This window comes from Panthera pardus, unplaced genomic scaffold, assembly GCF_024362965.1.
Source record: "Panthera pardus isolate Hobbes unplaced genomic scaffold, ASM2436296v1 HiC_scaffold_18, whole genome shotgun sequence".
NCBI classification, from domain to species: Eukaryota; Metazoa; Chordata; class Mammalia; order Carnivora; family Felidae; genus Panthera; species Panthera pardus.
The window spans coordinates 3,584,024-3,609,638 of record NW_026526743.1 but is presented as its reverse complement, the minus strand read 5'-3'; the positions used below and the strand labels follow the sequence as shown (position 1 = coordinate 3,609,638).

Here is a 25,615-nt window from a genome sequence, read left to right as displayed (position 1 = left end):
ACGTAAGGGGTGGGTAAAGGAAAGTTGGAATTCTCGCGGAGATTCCGGGTTCTGTGACGACACGGGGACGTTTCCCAGCGTGACCACGCCCCGAAACAGGCGAGCTGTCAATCAAACGCGGCGACGGTGTCAGCAGCCGGGCCGCTCTCCCAACTCCTGCTGGGGTGGCAAGACGCCTTCCCACCCCTTCCCAATTTAACCAGCAGGCCCCAGTCTAGAGTCTTCCACCTTCGCAGCCGGTCCGTTTCCTTCCCGGCGAGGGAGAGCATCGGTTCCATTTCACAAATGAGAAACTGAGGCTGGGGAACGGAGTCGCTTGCCCAAAACGGTCATGGCAGAGCCTAGACTTGATTGTGAATGAAAACAAGCATGTAAGCACCCTGAAGTCAGGCATTTGACTTTGCTCACTGCTTTTTTTCCTCAGTGCCTGGCACAGAGTAGGTACTCAACAAATATCTAGTGAGTGGATTCTTTTTTTTTTTTTTTTTTTCTTCTTCAGTTTTTTAAAAGTTTATTTACTTTGAGAGAGAGTGCACCTGGGAGCAGAGGGAGTGGCAGAGAGAGGAGAGAATTCCAATATCGAGGTGCCTCAAGCAGGGCTCGAACCCACGAACCATGAGATCACGGACCTGGGCTGAAATCAAGAGTCCGAGGCTTAGCCGACTGAGCCACCCAAGCGCCCCTGGTGAGTAGATTCTAACCCCCAAATTCAGACTCCTTCCTGGTCTCAAGCACAAGGCTCCACACCTGGATTTCACCCACTTAAAACTCATACAAAAGCTCATACACAGACTGAAATTCTGGCTGGGTACCATCAACTGAACCTCATGGGAATGGGGTCTCCTGCCACAAGTTCCAGGCCCAGGGACACCGTCCCAGTTCCTTGGCCCCTCCCCCCTACCTGGTCCAGAATTTTGCTCCTCCAAATCTGCCCAGGAACCATGCCTCCCTCCCGAGGGGGGCATCCTCAGTCTAGAACACAATTCTCACCTGGATCTGGGGTAGATGTTTGACCTTGGCCGCTTGACCCTGCCCTAGCCACTACCCAAGAATCCAGGGTCACTCCCTCCTCCCTGGAAAACCTGGACCCGTCCACTCAAAAACACACTTCCGGGATCCCCGGCTCCATGAACAACTCCGGAGTCCCGACTCCAGGCTCACACCTTTTCAGGTACCCAGAAGTCTGAGCCCCCTCTAGTTCCAGGATCCCAGCTCCCTTCAGGGTGCCAGTGAATGACCCAGGCCCTGGAGTCCAGGCCACAGCTCCTCCTCTCCAAACTGTTAGGAATCCGGCCCAGCAGGGACCCAGGAGTCAGGGGCGGGGTGGGGGTGGGGGCAGCCCCTCCCCTTAGCGGTGGGGGCAGCCGAGCCAGGGGTCAGGCTGGCGGGGGGGGGGGGGGGGGGAGAGGGGCGGGGTCAGCCGGGATTGGAAGGGGAGACAGCAGCGTGGGCGGCTGGCGGACCAGCAGAGAGGAAAGAGAAACGGAGAGGGAGGAAGAAAGAAGGGGAATCTGAGGGAGAGAAGGAAACAGCGGCGGTGGGGACGGGGAGAGAGAGAGAAAGAGAAAGAGGAAGAGCTTGAGTGTGAGGGAGAGAGAGGGGGAGAGAACGAGATGGAGATCTAAGGAAAAGAGACTCAGAGTCAGAGAAGAAAAGATCTGGAACAGAAACAGAAAGACTGGAAGAGAAAGTGCTTGGGGGGGGGGGGGGAGAGGGGGTGCGGGCAGGGGAGAGAATGAGCCAGAGAGACTGGAAGAGACAGATTAGAGACAGACAAGCTGGGGCCAGAGACAAGGTGTTAGGAGCCTCAAAAAAGGCAAGAGGGACCAGAAGTGACACAAAGCAAGAAGTGTGCGAGTGAGCAGGTGAGAAGGCAGACAGGTCTGAGAGGCAGCACCCAAGAGCCAGAAAAGGAGGGAGACTGCAGCTGGGTGCCCCAGCGCCCGCACGGCGCTCTTACCCCCATCCTTGGGACCCCAGAGCTGGTAAGTTCCCTGGCTGGCCTGGGAGGGACTGCCTGGGCGTGCATTCCTGGCGTCAGGGCTTGGCAGGGATGGCCTAGGGGTGCGTGTGGGAGGGCTGGAGACAGGTAGCTGGGGGCAGCCGCGAAGAGGCAGGGAATGGGGCTCCCTAAGCACAGAGAGGGTCAAATTCCTGGCGAGAGTGCAGGGGGCAAGAATAAAGGAGCCCCTATTCCCTGTCTTGGGCGGCAGACAGCTGCCCCCCTCCCCGCAGCTGCCAATGCCGCCCACCTCTCTTGGCATCGCTCTTGGTATGCAGTCCCGGGCCAGGGCCTCCCCCAGCCCCCCAGTCCCCAGACAACAGGCTCTTTCTCCTCAGCCTCCTCCGACCTGCGAGCCCCTGACCCCGTCTCTGTCCCCAGCCGGGTCAGCTGCAGAGACACGCACACAGCCCCTTTCTTTCTCTCCCCAAGCCCTTGATGGAGGAGGGCAGACCCCGGAGCAGCCTCAGCCTGGCCAGCAGCGTCTCCACCATCTCCTCCCTGGGCAGCCTGAGCACCAAGGTTTGAGCTTCTTGGAAGGGCAGGGGAGGTAGGCGGGGCTCTGGGCTGCCCCATCCTCTTTTTCTCCAGCCCTGGTTCCGTGCCAACTCAAGGGATTCTGTTGTTAGGAGCCAGGATCCTTAGCGATGGGATCTGCCACACCTAGCAAGGTCCCCAGTTGCCCACTAGCCCCAGCTAGGAATTTAGAGACGCTCCCAGCTGTCTCCACCCCTCCTGTTTTCCCAATTCAAAGCCAGAGTAACAATCTCGCTTGACTTGGTTGCTAAGTTAAGGCTACTCCCCAGCCATGAGGCTCTCCCCAGGAATTCAGGCGGTGACTACCCTTGACTGGGACTGAAAACTCCCTGTCCCAGCTCCAGGCATCCAATCTACCCAGTTCTGAAACCCGAGAAGGAAAAGATCTTTCTCAAGAGGGCTGAGATAGTTGCCTCCCAAGTCATCGCCCCAGCCCCAAGTTCAGTGACACTCATTTCCTTGTCCTCTGCCATTGTCTTCACTCATTTAGACTTTACCAAGCTCAGAATCTAGAGATTCAATCCCAACTCGGTGCCATCCCCAGGGCAGGGCATCCTGGGGGACCCTGGCTATGGATGCCGGAGATGCCTGGGTAGACAGGAGAAGGGGCTCCTCTCCTATTGGGAGGGAGGGATTTGGAACCGTCTGTCTCTGGTCATGGTTGCTCAGGGATGTCACTCCCTGGCACTGAAACATCCTTCCATTCAGCTGACCCATCACCAGGGACTCTGCATGGAGATCTTTCTTGATTATGGGGACCTCCCAGGCAAGATCTCCAATTCAGATCCCAAAGACTCCACTACATCTCTGGCTCAGTTAGACCCCTCATCCCCAAATTCCTTCCTCGTCAGCCAGTAGTCTCTTCCTTTCCCCCAAACAGCTCCGTCCGCCCATTAAAAGTGTCTGTTAGCTCTGTAACGCACACATCCAATTCTGATCTCAGAATGCAGTCCCCTCCTTGGGTGGTTTCTAAGGGCGACTGAAGTTGGGTCTTGGGTTGCCTGACTCCCAATGCACCGCCTCCCCCAAGCCCATCCAAGGCCCCATTCACATCTGTCCTCCTTCTCTCCTCAGAAGCCTACCCGGGCAGTAAGCAAAGTGCACGCCTTCGGGAAGAGAGGCAATGCACTCAGAAGGGACCCCAACCTCCCGGTGCACATCCGAGGCTGGCTTCATAAGCAGGTGGGGTGAGCGGGTGAAGGGAAAGGACACCGAGTGATGCTAGAGGCTGTCCCCCTGGCTGTCCCCTGTTTCTCTTCTTCCAAGTCTCCGAATGTGTTTTGTTTTTCTTTTATTAAAAAATAGATATTTATTTAGTTTTGAGAGAGAGAGCACAAATGGGGGAGAGGCAGAGGGAGAGGGGGACAGAGGATCCAAAGCGGGCTCTGTACTGACAGCAGCGAGCCCGATGAGGGGCTCGAACTCGTGAACTGTGGAATCATGACCTGAGCTGAAGACTGAGCCACCCATGCGCCCCACCCCTCGTTTTGTTCTAACAATCCTTCCCCCCTTTTTCTGTCATTGTTCTATGCACCCATTCATTCAGCAACCACTTCCTGAATATTTACAAGGTGCCAAGCCCAGATAAGACAAACAAGTATCTATAGTATATTCAGGATGGGGCAGGGCAGAGACGGATAATACATTAGCTTGTTTCAGATTGTAGGAATTGCTTTGAAGAAGTAACACAGGAGGAGGTACTGAAAAGTGACAGAGGGGGGGTGCCTGGGTGGCTCAGTCTGTTAAGCCTTCAGCTTAGGCTCAGGTCCTGATCTCACAGTTCGTGAGTTGGAGCCCTGCATCGGGCTCTCTGGTGTCAGTACAGAGCCTGCTTCGGATCCTCTGTCCCCCCCCCCTCTCTGCCCCTCTCCAGGTCTCGGTCTCTCTCTCTCTCTCTCTCTAAAATAAATAAAAACCAGGGCCCTGGGTGGCTCAGTCGGTTAAGCAGTGATTTCATCTTGGGTCATGATCTCGCGGTGTGTGAGTTCTAGCCCCACATCCGGCTCTGTGCTGACAGCTCAGAGCCTGGAGCCTGCTTCAGATTCTGTCTCCCTCTCTGCTCCTCCCCCACTTGTGCTCTGCGTCTCTGTCTCTCTCTCTGTCTCTCTCTCTCTCTCAAAAAATAAACATTTAAAAACTTAAAAATAAATAAAAGTGGCAGAGTACCATTTGACTCTTTTTTTAAATTTTTTTTTTTTCAACGTTTTTTATTTATTTTTGGGACAGAGAGAGACAGAGCATGAACGGGGGAGGGGCAGAGAGAGAGGGAGACACAGAATTGGAAACAGGCTCCAGGCTCCGAGCCATCAGCCCAGAGCCCGACGCGGGGCTCGAACTCACGGACCGCGAGATCGTGACCTGGCTGAAGTCGGACGCTTAACCGACTGCGCCACCCAGGCGCCCCGAGTACCATTTGACTCTTGGTCAGGGAAGGCGTCTCTGAGATGACATTTGAGTTGAGGCCTAAGTGACATGAATCACTTCATCACATCGTGACATGAATGAGGCCGATCGTGTTAAGATCTGGGGGCCGAAGGAATCCGAAAGCCAAAGGCCCTGCAGCAGGCCAAAGATTGGTGTTTGGAGCCAGCCAAGGGTTGAGACAGAAGGAGTGGCAGGGCAGTGGTTCTCAAAGTGGTCCCTGGCCAGTATCCTCAGCATCATCAGGGAACTTGCTGGAAATGGCACGGTCAGCTCCCACCCACCCTAGATCTACTGACTCAGGAACTGTGGGGATGGGACCCAGGAAGCTATAATGTAACAAGCCCTCCTGGTGATTCTGATGCAGGACCAAGTGTGAGAGATTCCCTGCCAGCCTGTAAAAGAGAGTAAGGAGGGGCGTTTAGGTGGTTCAGTCAGTTAAGCGACTCTTTTATTTAAATGTATTTTTTTGGTAATTTTATTTATTTATTTACTTATTGAGAGAGGGAGAGTGCGTGAGCGGGGGAAGGGCAGAGAGAGAGGGAGAGAGAGAATCCCAAGCAGGCTCCGCACTGTCAGCGCAGAGCCCGATGCAGGGCTCGAACTCACGAACCGTGAGATCGTGACCTGAGCCGAAACCAGGAGCCGGACGCTTAACCGACTGAGCCACCCAGGCGCCCCAAGCGTCCGGCTCTTGATCTCAGCTCAAGTCTTGATCTCAGGGTTGTGAGTTCAAGCACCAAGTCGGGCTGTGCACTGGGTGTGAAGCCTACATTAAAACGAGAGAGAGAGAGGGGGTAAGATTTATTCTAGGTGTGACTGTAAGCTCTGTTTTGAGCAGGGGACTCCCCCAATCTGGCTTCTAATTTCAAAGGATCATGCTGGCTTCTGCAGGAACAGATGGAAGAAAAGAAGAGGGGCAGGAGGTCGGAGAGAGAGTAGTTCTGGCAGAGGAGATGGGGAGATACAGGATTAGGGTTGTGGCTCAAGCCACCTCCCTGGCCTCTCTGTGCCTCAGACTCCAGCGTAATCAGACCGAGTCGTGGTATGTAAAGTGCCTGCCCACGTGTTGTATAGTATCTCGTTCCAGCCTTCCAGGAACTTCTCAATCCCCAGTTGACAGATGAGAAGACACAAGTGGCCTGGCCAGGAAATGACTAGTCTGATGGCATAGTTTGAGAGGGGTGGAGCTAGGAACCAAACGCGGGTCTGACTGTCCAGAATCTATGGTCGCTCGACCACGACGCTCCGGCTTCCAGCTCTCCAACTCAATCCATTGCATCAAACGCGTTTCTGTTGCGCTCTCTCTATGGGTCCCCGTCCCCAGGTGTCACTGTCTCCGTTCCCACATTTCCTCTCCCTACTTCCCGTCTCTTGAGGCCTCCCCTCCTGCTCTGTTTCCCCAGGACAGCTCCGGGCTGCGCCTCTGGAAACGCCGCTGGTTCGTCCTCTCTGGCCATTGCCTCTTCTATTACAAGGGTCAGTGCCCTGGCCTGCGTGGGGTGGACGGGCCCCCCACCCCCCACCGCCTCCCTTTCCTCTGGCCTCTTGGCCTCCAGATCCCTGTGTGATCCCTGAGCCCAGCCCCTCTTTTGCAGACAGCCGCGAGGAGAGCGTCCTGGGCAGCGTCCTGCTGCCAAGCTACAGTATCAGGCCAGATGGGCCAGGAGCCCCCCGAGGGCGGCGCTTCACCTTCACCGTGAGTCCGTCCCTGGGGTCACTAAGGCACTAGGCAATGGGGGCAGTCATTGGGGCATCCATTATTGGAGATAAAAAGTCTTGACCAGGGTCCGTGGCATCCTCCTTTCTAGAAGTCGCGGGCGTCCACGTCCCCAACTGTCTTTCCCCGCAGGCTGAGCACCCAGGCATGAGGACCTATGTTCTGGCCGCTGACACGTTGGAGGACCTGCGGGGCTGGCTGAGGGCGCTGAGCCGGGCCTCTCGCGCAGAGGGGGACGATTAGTGAGTATAGGTCCTGGCCGTGGCCCTGACGTCCAATCTGGGTCCCCCTAATCCCCAGCCCCTCCCCTTTAGGCGCTGCCTCGTCAATGTCCAATCACTTGTCTTGTAGCTCAGGAGACTCCGCCCTTCAAGTCCCACCCCCCAGGGAGATTCATCTCCTCCAATCAGCAAAGTCTTTCTCTTCTAGGCCCCACCCACCACTTTGTCCAGCCCCCGCCCATCAATATTCCACCCTCCCTGGTTGGCTCCCTCGGAAGTCTCCATCCCTAAGGCTGCCACTTAAAGAATGTCAAATATAGAAAGACCGTCACTGCCCCAGCCTGACCCAAGTTTCAGGCTGGAGACTCATAGTCTGGGACATTGGGTCCAGAGACCCAGATGGACCTTGTTACACTCCCCCCCCCCCCCCGCCCCCCCCCCGACTAGTCACTGCCACACTCTGGGCCTCATTTTTCCCATCTGCAAAATCTGAACAATGATTTATACTGCACCACCTTCGCTTTATTCTATGTATGTTCCCGTGTGTGCTCATCCGTGAAGCGGGAATAAGGGTTGTTATGAGGCACAAAGGAGTGTTGTCTTTTTCTGTACCCACTTGTTAGCGGGCGACCCAGGTCACCTGCACTTCCCCAGCCGGGAGAGGGCCCTGGCGGCCCCGGTGGCCCCCCGGAGGTGAGCAGAGGGGAAGAGAGGCACAGCTTAGAATCACCGGAGGTGGCTCGGCTGTCCAGGGGTCGCGGACGACCTGGGCTGCTCACTCCCAGCCCCACAGCCGACCTCCAGTCTGGACCTCGGATCCGGAGGACTAGGAGCCCCGAGTGAGTTGACGGAGTCTGGGACAAGAAGGTTTTACAGGGCCAAGCATCGGAGGGGAAGAAGAAGCGGGTGGGGGAAGAAAAGGAAAAAAAAAAAAAAGAAAAAAAAGAAAAAAGTTGGGGGCGTGGCCTAAGAGGAGGGCAGGGACTGGGATTGCTTCCCGGTAAGGCTTAGAGCTTTCTTTCTTGAGTAGGTGGGAGTTGCTGGAGTTCTTATGCGGGGCAAGTCCTAAAGAGGAGATGCCACAAAGGGGGAAAATATTCATGCTCTGGCTAATAGAGGGGAGTTCTACTCCAGAGGGACCGTCAGACACTTTGGAAGGAGACGCACACATGAGGGTGACTGGGTGGGTAGTGGGGTGAAGGGGCTCTAGTTGACCTAGCTCCCCTATTCTCTCTTCCCAACAGCCTGTTCACACCCCTCTCTCGCCCTCCATCCCCTCTGAGCCTCCCCCGGCCCCGTTCTGCTCCTGCGCGCAGACCCCCTCCGACCTCGGGTGACATAGCACCTCTTGCCAGACCCCATACCCCTCTGAGTCGCATCGATGTCCGGCCTGCCCTGGATTGGGGCCCCCAGCGCCAGACACTCTCTAGGCCCCCCACTCCCCGGAGAGGACCTTCCTCTGAGGCTGGGGGAGGAAGACCCCCCAGGAGTCCCCAGCACTGGAGCCAGGAGGCCAGAACACAGGTCAGCAGAGAGGTAATGGGGAGGGGGACTACATTTCCCATATGGCTACGGGCTGTCTTTCCAGGCTGGTCTGCGGGCCATGGCCCCTTGAGCATCATGGGGATTGTGGTTCAGCATAATCACAGCTGGGTTCAGATGTGAGGGGGAAAGTGAACTTCATCTCCCATCAGTCCTCAGAGCTGTCTTTTTGGGCTGGTCTCTGGCCATTACCCCTTAAGTATTATGGGGATTGTAGTCCAAAATACTGTCCTCCAAGACCATGCTGGGAGAAGTAGTGTGGATTACACCTGTCTTCTGTCTCCAGTTTCTTTCCAAGATGTTCACTTGCTATTTTTCTCTGAGCATCGTAGGATTGTAGCCCAGAATATCTACAGTTCACCAAAGATGTGAGAGTGAGAGTAGATTACAACTTCCTTTGGTCCCTGGGGCTGTTTTGCCAGGCTTGTCCCATTAGTATCATCCTATGTGTCCCCACGGTGGCACATAGCTGGAGGACAGGTAGTTGAGACAGTTGTGGGGCTCAGTTCTGAACCTCAGTGAGTCTCCTGAGTCACATCAATTCTGGACACATCCACTCTAATATTTGTTACTAAAACATGCCAATTTCTAACCATCTCTGTTTCGATATTCCTCCCAGGCCCCCTCTGGCTCCACGTATCTCCAGCTACCCCCGAGAGCTCCCGGGACCCGGGCTTCCATGGTTTTATTGGTAGGTGTCCTGGAGCACCTTGAATCTGCCAGAGCCCCCTTCCTTGCTTTCTTTGCTATGGAGAATGTCATCTCCCGGACTTGGGTGCCTAGAGAAGACTGGGTATTTCCAGGTCCCTTGGCAGACTCTTCTGTTAGCTTCCTAAGACTGTTGCAAACTGGGTGGCATGCATATAGAATATCTCTCCATTCATTCATATCATCTTCCGGGTATATATTTGAGTTTTAAGTTTTTTCCGCAGGGATCTTGTGTGCTCTTAGTTAAGGTAATCCCTAAATTCCTGATAGTTTTTATAGCTATTTGAATGGTATCTTTTTCTTTTTTCTTTTTTTTTTTTAACGTTTATTCATTTTTTGATAGAGAGACAGAGCATGGGGGGGGGGGAGGGGCAGAGAGAGAGGGAGACACAGAATGCAAAGCGGGCTCTAGGCTCTGAACTGGCAGCACAGAGCCCAACGTGGGACTCGAACTCACGGACCGTGAGATCATGACCTGAGCTGAAGTTGGACGCTTAACCAACTGAGCCACCCGGGTGCCCCCCCCACCCGCCTTTTTTTTTTTTTTAATTCTGTTTTCTAGCTATGGATGGTATAGAGATATATGATTGATGTTTGGAACTTCATCTTTCCTCTGGGATCCTTTCTGAATTCTCTTATTTTATTTTTATTTATTTATTTATTTTTTTTTAAGTAATGTCTACACCCATCGTGGGGCTTGAACTCACAAACCCCAAGATCAAGAGTCACATGCTCCACTGATTGAGCCAGCCAGGCGCTCCTGAATTCTCTTATTCTGATCACTCTTTGATTTTGTTGGTTTCTCTGGGTAGGTGAGCATATCATCTGTAAATAATAGTGGTTTTACTTTTCCCTTTCCTATCCTTACACTTCGTATTGTTTTCTTTTTCTTTTCTAATAGCATCGGTCAAGATCTCTACTAGTGTGTGAAACTGTAACAGTAGTAGTGAGCATCCTTATTTTATTTTCTCTCGTAAAAGAAATGTCTGTGTGGTGCCTGGGTGGCTCCGTCGGTCGAGCGTCCGACTTCGGCTCAGGTCATGATCTCACAGTCCGTGAGTTCCAGCCCCGCATCGGGCTCTGTGCTGATGGCTCGGAGCCTGGAGCCTGCCTCGGATTCTGTGTCTCCCTCTGTCTCTCTGCCCCTTCCCTGCTCGTGCTCTGACTCTCTCTGTCTCTCTCTCTCAAAAGTAAATAAACACACACACACAAAAAAAGTTTTTAAATAAAAAAAAAATAAAAAAGGAATGTCTGAATTTTCTCCCCGAGTCATAACATGGCTATAGCTGTTTGGTAACAGAGCCCATTGGATCTCCCTAAAGCCAAGAATCTGGCGGTTGGCCTACTGAGGTTTGCTAAAGCTTGGAACAAAGCTAATAAGGAGAAAGGTGTCTGTCAGTAGAAACAGGGCTTGATTCAGCACTGGGCTACAATAAAGACCTGTCTGTCCATGTGACCCCTGGCTTTTCTCTTTCTCCTCAGCCGGGTCCCCCCCTTGACTCAGCTTTTCACCAAAGCTTGGAGACAGATGTAAGTCCTCCCTGGCCCAACCCCTGCCGAGTTCTCAGAGGCGGGAAGAGAATGCTTTAGATGGTGGCGGTGGTGGTGGCCGTGGCCGCAGGGAGGACAGGGGAAGAGCCAGATCTGGTCCATAAATAGCTCCTGTCCTCCTCTTTCCAGACTCTGTTGACCAAGTTGTGTGGGCAGGACCGGCTCCTGAGGAGGCTACAGGAGGAGATAGACCAGAGGCAAGAGGAGAAGGTATGAGGCTCCGAAACGGGGAAGGACTCTTGGCCTCTCCACCCGTCTCTCCCTTCCTGAGCCCCGGCGCGCCCCAGGATTTGGGAGGACACCGTCTCTCTCTCCCTGGGGCTGTACGTGGATTCAGAAGTTGAACCACCTTCCGTCTTGGTGCAGGAGAAGCTAGAAGCAGCCTTGGAGTTGACCAGGCAGCAGCTGAGCCAAACAACCAGGGAGGCCGCGGCTCCAGGGAGGGCCTGGGGGCGCCAGCGCCTCCTGCAGGACCGACTGGTCAGTGTGAGGGCCACTCTCTGTCACCTGACTCAGGTGAGCGTCTAGGAAGGAGCATGCCCTCCCAGGAGGCCTGAGGACGCTACAAGTTGTCAGTGAAGGGGACCTGCCGGCAGAGGCTTATGGGAAGGTGGTTCTTGAGCATTCCCCTCTTTCCGGGTTTTAAACCAGTCATCTTGACGGTCTTAGAGAGTGAGGGGCAAACAGCCAACAAACAGCAGACTTAATTCAGTGGTTTGAGAGGGTGAATTTGACATGGGCTTCCTGGTTTTGAATCTCAGCTCCTGCTGTGTGACCTTAGAAAAGTTACTTGATCCCTCTCGGCCTTAGATGCCTCTCTCTCTCTCTCTCTCTCTCTCTCTCTCTCTCTCTCTTTGAGAGAGAGAGAAGACGAGTAGACAGAGAAGGAGAGACAGAATCTTAAGCAGGTTCGACAGCCAGTGCACAGCCTGACCCGGGGCTCCCTTTCACAAACAGTGAGATCATGACCCGAACCAAAATCAAGAGTCAGACGCTCAACCGGCTGAGCCACCCAGTTGCCCCCTCAGATGCCTCTTCGATGAACTTGAAATGATAAAAATAGTATTTAGTACACACAGTCATTGTAAAAATTTCTTAAATACATACATATTTAAACATATATAATCTATAATATACATATATAAATGAGTGATTATTTAACTTATATATTATGTAATATATTTTCTATATATATCATGTATATATCATATATTTGTGAATATTTAAAAGTTAGGTACCTGGTAGATGGTAAGAAATATTTAAACGTTAGCTATAATTATTGTTATCTGTAAAATGGGGACATTAATAATACCTACCTCACAAGAATTCAATAAATGAGAGCTAAGTGCGGTGCCTAGTACATGGTAAGCACCTAATAAATATTAGCTGTGATGATAATGATTCTTCCTTGGGGGTGCTTAGAGACCCTGGGGGTCTCTCTCTCTCTGTCTTGACTGTCCCAAGAATTTACTAGATCTGTAGACTCTTCCACCCTAGTGGAGTTCAGAGGTAATCAGAGAATTTAGGGAAACCTGTTATTTGTCTACACTAGCAGCTCATTGGAATGGCAGGTTCCTTATAGACTCTGGGGAATCCTAGTAGTCTGAGCAAAGGGGCTCTTGGGAATTGTAGTCCATATGTGTCCTCCCCCCTCCCCCCCCCCCCCCATCCGGGCACTGGAGACCAGGCCTTCCTTCCTCCTCCTCGGGCTGGGAAAAAATGGAGTGGGGAAAGATCTGGTGGGTGGGCGTCCTAACCCTGTGTTTCCCTGTTTTGGGCACCCGAGGAGCGAGAGCGGGTTTGGGACACATACAACAGCCTGGAACAGGAACTGGGCAGCTTGAGAGAGACTCTGGAGTACCTGCTGCACCTTGGTTCCCCCCAGGTATACATACCCCAGCCCCAAGACCCCACACTCCAGCCTCGGCTCCTTGTCCGCCACTGAAACCCTTTTGGCATTTAAGCCCCTCCCACTTCGTTTCAAACTCCTCCCCTTACATCCTTTCCTTACATTTTGAACCCTTTATTGTAGTTAAGACCTTGCCCTTCGTTTTAAGACACACCTGTTTGGAATCACTCTCTCTTCTGGTTCTAAATCTCTCTAATTTTGAAGCCCTGTCCTCTGGTTCAAAATTTCACCCCTCAGCCCTGCCACATCCTGTGTCCTGACTCTTGCTGTTTCATTTATCCTCCGGAATTTCTAGTTCCAAATCCAATCACTTGGTTCAAGCTTCACTCCTTTTTTTTTTTTTTTTTTTTTTTTTTTTTTTTTTTTTTAATATTTATTTATTTTTGAGAGAGGGGGGGAAGGGCAGAGAGAGAGGGAGACACAGAATCCGGAAGCAGGCTCCAGACTCTGAGCTGCCAGCACAGAGCATGATGCAGAGCTTGAACCCACGAATCGTGAGATCATGACCTGAGCTGAAGTCAGAGGCTCACCCGACTGAGCCCCCCAGGCGCCCTATTTTTTTAAATGTTTATTTATTTTGAGAGAGACAGAGAGCACGAGCAGGGGAAGGACAGAGAGAGGGAGGGAGAGAATCCCAAGCAGGCTCCGAACTGTTAGTGCAAAGCCCCACTTGGGGCTGGATCTCACAAACCATGAGATCACGACTTGAGCTGAAATGAAGAGTCAGATGCTTAACTGACTGAGCCACCCAGGTGCCCCTAAAGATTTTATTTTTAAGTAATCGCTACATCCAACATGGGGCTTGAACTCACAACCCTGAGATCAAGAGTCACATGCTCCTCCAACTGAGCCAGCCAGGCTCACCCCCTACCCTACTTCTTCATTCTAAACCTAATAATCAATGGGGCGCCTGGGTGGCTCAGTCGGTTGAGCGTCCGACTTCGGCTCAGGTCACGATCTCGCGGTCCGTGAGTTCGAGCCCCGCGTCAGGCTCTGGGCTGATGGCTCAGAGCCTGGAAGCCTGCTTCTGATTCTGTGTCTCCCTCTCTCTCGGCCCCTCCCCTGTTCATGCTCTGTCTCTCTCTGTCTCAAAAATAAATAAATGTTAAAAAAAATAAAAAAATAAACCTAATGATCAAGTTTCTAGATCACATATCTTTAGTTTAAAACGTTGACTTCTAGTATTAAATGCAGACTCAGATTTAAGCGCTGCTCTCTGCATGTTAAACCCCTCCCCCTTCTTCCTAAAATCCACTCTCACTGCTAATCCCCCTCCCCACTGGTGTTAAAAATCACTTGGCACCAGCAGTATATGCAAAGAACCAAATTAGGTTTATTACAGGAATTCAAGGTTACTTTAACACTTGAAAATCAGTCCATGTATTTTTGTAAAAAGGAGAAAAGCCTTCATCTCAAGTCTAGCAAATAAAGGTATGAGGAGCAGAGAAAAAGAAGTAAACCTATTTTTATTTATAGATGACATGATTGTATATATGTAGAAAATCCAAAATAATCTCTGGATAAGCTAGTAGAATAAACAAATTCATCAAGGACACTGAATGCAAGGATAATACGCATAAATCAATGGTCTTCCTGTATGTTAGTACCAATGAATAGAGAATATTTATAAACAATAGTGTTTGTAATTGACATAAACAAGTGAAATATCCAGGATGAAATCTAATGAAAGATATGCAAGGCATCTATTCGGCACGCCATAAAACATCACTGAGAGAAATTAAAGAAGACTTATATAAATGGAGAGATATACCATGTTCATGGATAGGAAAGATACCATAATATAAAGATGTAGTCTCTCCAGATTGATTTCCCCAGTGGGGATTTACAATCCCAGTACAAATCTGGGAGGTTTCTGTGTAGAGATTGACAAAATGACTCTAAATTGTATCCATCAGGGCAAAAGACTAAGTGTAGCCAAGGCAACCTCCAAAAACAAAAGCTGGAGGACTAAGGCAAGTGAATGTCATGTCTGTCTGCAAAGCTACAGTTAATAAGACAGTGTACTAATGTCGCAAGTTTAGACAAATAGACAAAAGGGATAGAATAGGATATTCAAGAGCAGATTCACATATATTTATATGCTCTCAAACTTATAATGGAGATAACTGCAGAGCAGTATAGAAAAGACAGTGTTGGGGCGCCTGGGTGGCTGAGTTGCTTAAGCGTCTGACTTCGGCTCAGGTCATGAACTCACAGTTCATGAGTGCAAGCCCTGCGTCGGGCTCTGTGCTGACATTTCAGAGCCTGGCACTTGCTTCAGATTCTGCCTCTTTCTCTCTCTGCCCCTCCCCTGGTTGCCCTCTTTCTCTCTTTCTCAAAAATAAACATTAAAAAAACTTTTTTTTTTAAAAGAGTAGGATAAAATTATCCGAGTAATCTCTGTCCCCGCCCATTGCCCTGTTCTCTCCCACTCTCTCTCTCAAAAATAAATAAACATTAAAAAGTTAAAAAAAAAAAAAGAAAAGCCAGTGTTTGTGATAAATTGTGATGGGTCAAAGGGATATCTGTATGGAAATGGATATCCACAAAGAGCCTTCACATGCATACATCATGCGTTTATGACTCCATAAATACAGCCTCGCTGATTTCAGACCCATCTTTAACCCTCCTGGCATTTTCCCACCTTTTGAGTACCGGATTTCTCTCCTCCCCCCGCAGGACAGAGCATCTGCTCAGCAGCAACTATGGATGGTGGAAGACACGCTGGCAGGTCTGGGGGGCCCCCAGAAACCACCCCCCAACGCTGAACCTGACTCCCCATCCCCTGCACTCCAAGGCGAGGAGTCCTCAGAGAGGGAGGTGAGACGCACAAGCCTCTCTCCCCACCCCCAGCTCCCTGTCCCATCTGCCCTGGCCCAACTCATCACCCACTCCCCCTTTTTCTCTCTCCCTTTCTTTCTCTCAGCTAACCAACCCCAGGCAAGTATCCTAGGCTCTGGAAGTATCTAGGATACTGTGCTGATCAGCAGAGAGCCCTACATGGGGCTCGAACTCATGAACCGTGAGATCATGACCTGAGCCCAAGTCAGACCCTTAACCTACTGAGCCACCCAAGCACCCCTCCCCTTATGTTAAATAGGGATAATAATTGCCACCTTACAGGAGGGGATTCAATGAGATAATGCGAATAAAGTGCTTATCACAGCGCCAGATGCATAATCATTATAAAACCTTGCACTTAAAATGCCTTGCTATGTGCCAGGCACTGTTCTAAGTGCCTTACATGCATGGATTCAATCTTCAGACATGGATTCAAAGGTGAAATATGGCCCAGAGAGGTAAAGTAACTTGAAGAAGGTTGCACAGCTCGTAGGTGGCAGAGCTGAGATGTGAAACTAGGACGTCTGGCTCCTGGTTTTCAGTCTTAACTCCTACTCATGCTGTGTCTTGATGGCCGAGTGCCTGAAAAATGACAATGATAAGCATTCTTCTCCTCTCCCGACCACGCCAGAGCCTGCCTGAGTCCTTGGAACTGAGCTCATCCAGGTCCCCTGAGGCTGACTGGGGGCGGCCGCCCGGGGGTGACAGAGACCTCCCCAGCCCTCGCTCAGGTGAGTGTCCTGGCCCGGGTGGGGACTTGCTTGGCATTTCCTGTCCTCACCAAGTCCCGTTCTGTCCTCCCAGGTCTTGGATCTCCAAGGGTCTCCCGGGCCTCCAGCCCTGAGAGTCGTCGTCCTGTTTCCCCACCGCCGGGAACCAAGGTAGGCAGCCCATCCAGCCTCCTCGGGTCCATCTTGTAACCCTTTAGTCTGACCACCCCCCACTCTGGGGAGACAGCTGCGAGAAAGGAGTTCTAGGGCCACACCCCAGAGCAGAGAGAGAGATTGGTTGAGCGTTGGGATTGAATTCTGTCTCTGCTGCTTCTAAGCTGTGTGACTTTGGGTCACTTATTAAACCTCTCTGCCTCTATGTTCTCCTCTGCAAAACGGAGCTAATAGGAGTACCTACCGCCTAGAGCTGATTTGCATATTCAAACTAAGTGAATGCCCATTAGGTTGAAAATAGTGCCTAGATGTAGTATCTCATTCATTCATTCATTCATTCATTCAACAAATATTTATTAAATATCCCTTTGGCTGTCCAATAAGGTAGCCAGTCGCCACATGTGATTATTTAAGCCTAAATGAATTATAATTTGGGGCACCTGGGTGGCTGAACTCTGTTAAGCATCCGACTCTTGATTTCGGCCCAGGTCATGATCTCACGGTGCGTGAGTTCCAGCCCTGCATCAGGCTTTGCATTGACCGCACGGAGCCTGCTTGGGATTCTCTCTCCTTCTCTCTCTGCCCCTCCTCCTCTGTCTCTCAAAAATAAATAAGTAAACACTTAAAAGAAATCAATGAATTAGAACGAGGGGCTGGCTCAGCTGGCTCAGGCAGTAGAGCGTGTGACTCTTGATCTCGGGGTTGTGAGGTCGAGCCCCATGGTGGGCGTAGCGATTACTTAAAAATAAAATCTTTTAAAAAATGCACTGAAATGAAGGAAAATGAAAAAATTCATTTGCACTCACTGCGTTTCAAATTCTTAGGAGCCACACTTGGCCAGAGGCTGCCCTGTTGGACAGGGCAGATACAAAACATTGCCACCATCGCAGAAAGTTCTATTGCACAGAGCTGTTCAGGCGCTGAGGGCACACACGTGAACAGAACGAGGAAAAAAAAAAAAATCCTTCCCTCAGGAGTCTGACATTCTAGTGGGAAGAGGCAGATTATAATTTACTGTACATTATTTTATACGTTATAAGGGCTAAAGAGGTAAAAGCAGAACACGATGAGAAGGTCTAGGATGCCGGCAGAAGGGGTGCAATTGTAAATGGCTTGGTCTAGGGTGACGCTTGTGCAGCCGCCTGAAGGAGGTGAGGGAGCGAGGCTTGGGGATATCTGGTGGAAAAGCGTTACAGGCAAGGGGAACAGCCTTTGCAGAGGCTCTGGGGCAGGACTGGGCCTGCGGTGTTGCAGAAGCAGGTAGAAAGTCAGCGTGTCTGGAACCGAGGAAGCCAGCGACGGGGGAGAGGGGGAGAGGGCAGGAGAGATGGGGCAAGGGCGTGGATCGCGCATGCGTGGTCCTGTGGCCCTAGGTGAGCCCGGAGCCCTGGAGGGTTCTGAGCTGCCCGAAGCGGGAACCGGCGCCCTCTGACGGCCGTGCGGGGAACAAGCCGCAGGGCGAGCGCTGAGGCCGGGACCCAGATGTAATTCAAAATGCAAACATTTGCAGACTCCAGGCTGGTAATACGATGCGTATGCTGTATATTCTATAATATCCCCCCACAGCGCCACCCTTAATCAAACACGTTACATTTCTCTAGCAAAATGTATGAATGTTCATACTTAAACGGGATTTGGTTTATAAATAACGTCTGAATTTAAATGTCAAGTTTTTAAAAATATAGCAACGAACAACCGAATGATCGATTGAGTTCCGTGGAATAAAAATTGATTATAGGGGCCCCTGGGTGGCTCAGTCGGTTGAGCATCCGGCTTCAGCTCAGGTCCTCATCTCACAGTCCGTGGGTTCGAGCCCCGCGTCGGGCTCTGTGCCGACAGCTCGGAGCCTGGAGCCTGCTTCACATTCTGTGTCTCCCTCTCTCTCTGCCCCTCCCGGGCTCCCGTTCTGTCTCTCTCTCTCAAAAAAGAATAAACATTGAAAAAATTTTTAAAAATTGATTATAAATACCAGGCACTTTTTTTTTTAATTTTTTTAATGTTTTATTTATTTTTGACAGAGAGGGAGAGAGAGACAGAGCATGAGCGGGGGAGGGGCAGAGAGAGAGGGAGACACAGACTCCGAAGCAGGCTCCAGGCTCTGAGCCGTCAGCGCAGAGCCCGACATGGGGGCTCGAACTCACAAACCGCGAGATCATGACCTAAGCCAAAGTCTGTCGCTTAACCGACTAAGCCGCCTAGGGGCCCCAAACGTTTATTTATTTTTGAGAGAGAGAGAGACAGAGTATGAGTGGGGGAGGAGCAGAGAGAGAGGGAGACACAAAATCCAAAGCAGGCTCCAGGCTCTGAGCTGTCGGCACCGAGCCCGACGCGGGGCTTGAACCTACAAACCACAAGATCATGACCTGAGCTGAAGTTGGCCACTTAACCGACTGAGCCTCCCAGGCGCCCCTGGGGTGTCTCATTTTATTTTTATTTTATTTTATTAAAAAAAAATTTTTTTTTAACGTTTATTTATTTTTGAGACAGAGAGAGACAGAGCATGAACGGGGGAGGGTCAGAGAGAGGGAGACACAGAATCTGAAACAGGCTCCAGGCTCTGAGCTGTCAGCACAGAGCCCGACGGGGGGCTTGAACTCACGGACCGCGAGATCGTGACCTGAGCCGAAGTCGGCGGCTTAACCGACTGAGCCACCCAGGCGCCCCTGGGGTGTCTCATTTTAATTGAGCAAATCGGTTGGGATCTCTTGGTCACTTAATAAATCCACACTGTTGAAGGTCAGCAATGAACTGTGTAGGGGCTGAGGGCAGGCCTCCCCAAGATGGGCCACTTTAGCATGAAGATTATTCTGAGCTAAAGGCAATCGAGACCCTGGGGGCCCAAGAGAAACATTGGTGCCTCCCTTAACTACATAGAAAAATCGAAACCAGAGCTCTTTCCCAGAATAAGGGTTATTGGCTGAGATAAATTTGATCTGAGTGGCCCATCTGTATGGCAGGACAACCATCTCATTACCAAATATCTCCTCCCCTTCTCGTCTCTCTGTGAAGTGCGTCCCTTCCCTCTAGAGTCCCAGGCCCCTACCCCCTTGTCCTTGGTTCGGAATGATATGCATACCTCATTTTGCCTGACAGCCACTGGAATCTCCACGTCCGTGCGGACTCCCCGTGCGTCCGCTGTCACATTTGGATTTCTCCGCTTAATCTGTCTGGTGTGAATTTGATTCTTGGTCCGGCTGGACGGGCGCTTGAAGGGGCTGGGGATTCTTACTCCCTGAGAACTGAGCCCTTATTTCGTCTTTTTCTCCACCCTCCAACGTGGGGCTCGAACTCACCATCTTGAGATCAGAGTTACCCGGTCTTTGGACTGAATTCACCAGCCAGGGCGCCCCCTGCAGGGCCATTTGAAACATTCGCGGAGCCCTACATCTGTGCTTGGATTTTTCTTCTGAGCTCTTAGAAGTCACAGATATTTCTTTTTTTTCTTTACTTTTCTTTTCTTTGTAAGTTTATCCATTTATTTTGAGAGAGAGAGACAGAGAGAGACAGAGAGAGAGAGCAGGAGCACGAGCGGGGGAGGGACAGAGAGAGGGAGAGAGAGAGAGAATCCCAAGCGGGCTCCACACCCAGGACAGAGTCTGACACGGGGCTCAATCTCACTAACTGTGAGATCATGATCTGAGCCAAAATCGTCGGTCGCTCGACCAACTGAGCCACCCAGGTGCCCGTTACCAATATTTCTGTTGCTTCTTTTCACCGTAACCCACGGGGCTGTCTTTGGCTCCTTCGTTTATCTTGGAGGTCAGTTTAAACCAAAAGTCATAAATAACAAAAAGCAAGAAAGTAGCCACGGATGGCAGGGGCCCGCATGACAGAGGATGTGCTGAGACTCAGGTGACGATGCCGTACGTCATAATACCAGGTGGATATCGGCACCAAGTTTAAGAAAACGTGTCCGTTTTTAGGTTTTTTGGGGTTTTTTTTTTTTTTGTTTTATTTTTGCAGTGGCAGGGGAGGGAGGGGGGATGTAGAATTGCGCATAGGAGATTTTTGGAACTGATCTGGAAGGGGGAGCCAGTAAGATTTCTTGGCACATTACAGGTAGGGTATGAGGAGTCGGGAGTGACGATTGGGTCCTTGGCCTGGGCCTCCGGGGCAGTGCAGTTACCATTCAGGAGATGGTGGAAGGAAGGTGAGGAATCCAGGTTTGAATATGCTGATTAATTCCGAACTTCAAGTTTGAGATTATTCAAGTCATCGGGGCTGTTGTGGGCCCTGGGCTCCTGTGTACTGGGTTTCGCTGGACGCTGTGATCGCTGAGCTGAATCAGGCCACATCTCAGGCTTTGGGGAGCCTCAGACGGGATCACGATGAGAAGAGAGGGAGGCGTGTGCGTGGTGCAATGGCAATAGCTCAGGGGCTCTGGGGGACACCAGCGGGCAGCTCCCAGACTCAGCCTCAGAGCCTAGACTCTCTACCCAGAAGGTAGAGAGACCTTCAAGAGTAGGTTAGAATTTACCAAATGGGGAATTTACTAGGGAAACAGCTGGTGCAAATGTTCCTAAAGCCAGCATCTCTGCTAGCCTACAGGATGCCTTTTTGTGAGTTCGGAGACAGGCACGCACCCCCTCTGGGAGGGCAGAGCATGACTTGGTCGGTGGAGGGCTCAGCCCTTGGGCAGTGAGCAACACATACATCTGTACAGGGCCGCTCAGGAGCCCAGAACTCTGGCCTCCAGAACCCCATCCGCCAACTGCAGGGTGGTCCAATTCAGAGCAACGAACATCTCCTGTGGGAGAAGTCCCTCACAGCGTGGGACACTCCAGAGGTCACTGCCTGGAGGTCATGGCCCAGAAGCTCGGATGGCATGTCTCCGGGTCAGAGAGCTCTGCTTGGGGTCTTATAGCTACAGCTTTGTTGTGTCTTATCTGTGGCTAGCTCCCTGTATGTGTCTGTGTCCACACGGCCCCCTTTCCTTAAGGACACATGTCTGCGGCAGGAGAGCCCCGTCTGCCTGTTTCCTGCCCGGAGCAGCTGACAAGTCCCGACAGCCTTCCTGCATCTCAGTCCCTCTCTGTCCCCTCCGGTTCAAGCTGGCAGTGTTCCTGCTGAGATGATTTCCTGGATCCCCATGTCACATGCCTAATCTCTTAGCGAACGGGTTGTCTGGCCACACCCTTGGGGTTCTCTCCAGACTTCTGGTTTCTTTTTAGCACACTTTTCTTCCCCACCCCACCCCCGCCTTTGATTTAGCTCTGTCCTCTTGCGTGTTTTTTTTTTTTTAATTATTTTTTAATGATTTTATTTATTTTTGAGACAGAGCATGAGTGGGGGAGGGGCAGAGAGAGAGAGGGAGACACAGAATCCGAAGCAGACTCCAGGCTCTGAACTGTCAGCACAGAGCCCGACGCGGGGCTCAAACTCACAGACTGCGGGATCATGACCTGAGCCGAAGTCGGACGCTTAACCGGCTGAGCCACCCAGGGGCCCCTGTCCTCTTGCGTTTTAAGCTCTTCAGGCTAGAAGCCCATGATCAAGGTGTGAGCAGGGCCGTGTTCCCTCTGAAGGTGCCAGGATCTGTTTGAGGCCCCTGTCCTAGCTTCTGCTGGTTCCTTGGCTTGTGGGGGCCGACTCCAGTTATACGTGGCATTTTCCCTGTGTGTGTTGTTCATCTGATTTTGACGGCCAGAGAGAGCTCCCCAAATCCTTTCAAAGGCCAACCCAAGTCGATCCTCTTGACAATTTAGTTAACGCGTCTCCTTCTTGGGGCGCCTGGGTGGTTCAGTCGGTTGAGCGTCTGACTCTAGGTTTCGGCTCAGGTCATGATCTCGTGGTTCATGGGATCGAGCCCCACATTGGGCTCTGCACTGACAGCACAGAACCCACTTGGGATTCTCTTTCTCCTGTCTCTCTGGCCCTCCCCCAACTTGTTCACTCTCTCTCTCAAAGTAAATAAGCATTAAAAAAAAATTTTTTTTTTAATACATCTCATTCTTCCTTTTGTTGTGTCTAAGTTGACTCAAGAGTTGTTTCTTGGGGCGCCTGGGTGGCTCAGCTGGTTAAGCGTCTGACTTCAGCTCAGGTCGTAAACTTGCGGTCCGTGAGTTCAAGCCCCACGTCAGGCTCTGTGCTGATGGCTCAGAGCCTGGACCCTGCTTCGGATTCTGTCTCCCTCTCTCTCTGTTCCTCCCCTACTTGCACTCTGTGTGTGTCCCTCTCTCAAAAATAAAGACTGGGGCACCTGGGTGGCTCAGTCGGTTAGGCATCCGACTTCGGCTCAGGTCATGATCTCGAGGTCCATGAGTTAGAGCCTCGTGTTGGGCCCTGTGCTGACAGCTCAGAGCCTGGAGCCTGCTTCGGATTTTGTGTCTCCCTCTCTCTCTGCCCCTCCCCAGCTTGGACTCTGTCTCTCTCTCTCTCTCTCTCTCTCTCTCTCTCTCAAAAATAAATAAACACTAAAAAAAATAATAAATAGATAAATAAACCAACAAATAAATAAAGAGTAAAAAACAAAACAAAACAAAAACAAAAAAACCCAGAATCTCGACTACTCATGCAGAGAAGCTGGATATGTCCAGGAAGTGTGGGTGCTTGTCGGGCTGGGGGTTTGGATTCAAACAGGGCAGCTGATGGAACTGAGGCCAGAGAGGCCGGTCGGGCCTTAAACATCCCGAGGGTGCTCGGAGCCGCGGGAGGACAAAGTCTGCTCTCGGCGCAGAAAGATCGCCCTGAATCTGGTGGGGACCTTAAGGGGAGAGGGCAAGACTGGAGGCCGAGAGAGGTTCAGGGAAGAGATTAAGGGGAGCACCAAGGTTGGGGCCTCAAGCGTTCCTCGTCTCCCCAGGCCCCCCTCGCCCGGCCTCGGATGAGTGCCCAAGAGCAGATGGAGAGAATACGCAGAAACCAGGAGTTTGGACGGCCTCTCCCTCGCCCTGCTTCCCCCCGGCACCTCACTCTGGGGAGAACACTGTCCCCAGCCAGACGCCAGCCTGACAGAGAACAAAGGGTGAGGGGAAGAACAGAGGGCACAAGGTGGGGTGGTAACGGATCCTCTCCTTCAAGTTTGAGGCTCAGTTTCCTTCTCTGTAAAATGGGCATTTCTCTCCCGCTTTACCCAGAACTGGGTTTCCAGACTCACCCCTGATCTGTGTGCCCGTGTGATGGCTCCCCTAGTGGGGTGGGGGTGCGGCAGGAGAGGCAGAGACAGTGTCGCTTCACCAGTGTTGTTCTTCGTTCAGAATGGGGGTCACAGGTCTGGACTGCGGGCCCAGCTTTTCTTTTTTAGTTCCTCTGCGTGATCAAAGCCGGGGTGGGGGGGGGGGGGAGCGGGGGTTGGGGAGGGAAGTGAGCAAGTAAGGAGATGATTATATTCATACTGTTGCAATGGGGAGAGCATTCCAGAGCTGAAGATACGATCAGCACGATGTGTGTGAGACTTTTCTAGGAGGAATTAGACAAGTCCTAGGTGGGTCATTTTATAGCTGGGATTGTCTTTGTAATTAGAAGGCGTCTCAGCCAGACATCAACAGCTCAGGGGAGTGAGAGGGGGTTAGAGGGGACCAACAGCTCAGCTACTCCATTATGAGGCGTAAATTGTGAATTTGGAGGGTCTGTTTCTGGCCTTGTCTTGTCATAGGTAAACAAGAGGGTGGTCATTTGTCGGTCTTATGTAGGTCATATGGAGAAGGGTGCTTTGCAGTAAGCCATTTCCCCGCATGCAAATGGCTGGGGGGGGGGGGGTACTTTCTTAACCCTTGCTGTTTTCCAGGAGTGCATGTAAAGTTAAACATTGTCAGTGTCTCTGGGGCAATTTCATTCCCTCTCTGAGCCCCCTTCATTTCACCCTCAAAATCAGACCATGAGGACTTCCAGGTGAGGAATTTTAATGCCCCGATTCCTTTGCAGCCTGTCCAGGGACACTCAGGAGCCCCCAAATGGCTCAGAAGCTCTGGATCCTGGAGCAGGTAAGGAAGTGGAAAGTGAGGCAGGAAGCAGAAAATCAATTTGCCAAAGGCTGCTTGCTGTCTCTTGAGTACTAAGATATACAGACTGCAGAAACTTTTAGAGATGCTTGAATTCTTGGGCCACCAGAAAGGCCAGGATCCGCAGTGAGAACTGGAGTTTCCCAAACTGCAGAACTGGATCGATATGAAACTCCTTTTCTCTGTTAGGAAAGCGGGTGAAATTTAACAGGGAATAGACTCCAAATCCCATAATGCAAGCTCTGTTTAAAGTCCTTTAGAGATATGTGCTAGGGACTACAACTCCTGGGAGGACATGCATGGCCCTGTGGTACTGGCTAATTGTAGACGCCCCCGCAAATCTCTTTTGTTCTAGTCCGAGGACCACCACCCCTTATTTGCCAACATCCGAAGGTCACCGGGAGAGAGTCCTCAGCCTCTCTCAAGCTCTGGCCACTGAGGCGTCGCAGTGGCACAGAATGATGACAGGTGAGGAGGGGCTGGGGATCTCGGACTCCTGGGTTTTAGGGAAGAGGGAGCCAGACAGAGCCTGGAATCCTTGGTGCAGGTCGGGAGGGGTCTGAGAGCTGCTGGAAATCCTTTGTCTTGGTGAGGAAAGTGCCCTTGAGGGCTCCGAAGTTCCAGATCCCAGGAAGGAGGGGACAGGGTTTCAGGACTCCTGGGTCTGGGGGAGGAGGGGGTTGGGGCCAGACCTGTGGGTCTGAGGGAGGAGAGGGTGGGGACTGGACTCCTGGGTCTGAGAGGAAAGGCCTGGGGGTCTGGACTCCTGTGTCCCAAAGTTTGCCATTCTCATCCCCCCAACCGTGCTATCCAGGTGGAAATTTGGACTCCCGAGGAGACCCTCTTCCCCCCGCGCCACCGCCTCCGTCAGATCCCACCCCCCAGGTGACCTCGCCCCCGAGGTCTCCAGTGGCTAATTCCAGTAATTCCAGCTCGGCTGGGTGCTCCCACGGGGGTAGTGGGCGTGGCGCAGGCCCCGCCTCTTGGGAGCCCACGTGGGAATCCGGGACCGCCCCTCCCGCCCTGACCCAAGAAGAGGGGGCGTGGCCTCTGCGGGTCACTCTGCTGCAGTCCAGCTTCTGACCTGCCCCACGCAAGCGCCGCAGCCAATCGGGACGTGAGGGCGTGGCCTCGAGGTACCGCCCGGAGATCTGGAGCCACTCAGGGCGCGGTGGGGGCGTGGTCTGGTCCCCAGGGTGGCCCGAGGAGAAGTGTATATCGCCAAAGTTTGATTTTTCCCAACACTTGTCCAAATTCGGATTAAAACTTTGAACTTTTAGTCAATAGCTTTCTCTCTGTCTGTTTGGGGTTGTGACACTGGGGTCTCTTAGGGGCAGAG

The 25,615-nt window shown here is 51.8% G+C and overlaps 1 protein-coding gene across 5 annotated transcripts; it reads left to right on the top strand.

Moving 5' to 3' along the window:
* The first annotated feature begins 119 nt into the window (after positions 1-119).
* PLEKHA4 (pleckstrin homology domain containing A4) lies at positions 120-25,555 on the top strand. Of its 5 annotated transcripts, XM_053905581.1 has the most exons (21): positions 120-371; positions 500-685; positions 2,435-2,524; positions 3,614-3,721; positions 6,367-6,439; positions 6,559-6,659; positions 6,813-6,922; positions 7,525-7,740; positions 8,146-8,437; positions 9,063-9,134; positions 10,634-10,681; positions 10,832-10,912; positions 11,069-11,218; positions 12,489-12,587; positions 15,291-15,431; positions 16,084-16,183; positions 16,257-16,333; positions 23,139-23,300; positions 24,200-24,258; positions 24,632-24,744; positions 25,091-25,555. In XM_053905581.1, exons 3-21 carry the CDS (start codon positions 2,441-2,443, stop codon positions 25,357-25,359), a joined length of 2,355 nt encoding a protein of 784 aa, XP_053761556.1. In that variant the 5' UTR covers positions 120-371; positions 500-685; positions 2,435-2,440; the 3' UTR covers positions 25,360-25,555. The 5 variants fall into 5 exon arrangements, with proteins under 5 accessions (XP_053761556.1, XP_053761558.1, XP_053761557.1 ...); XM_053905582.1 differs by lacking the exons at positions 120-371; positions 500-685 and adding an exon at positions 1,417-1,985 and having other exon boundaries at positions 8,146-8,425; XM_053905580.1 differs by lacking the exons at positions 120-371; positions 500-685 and adding an exon at positions 1,417-1,985.
* The last annotated feature ends 60 nt before the right edge of the window (positions 25,556-25,615 follow it).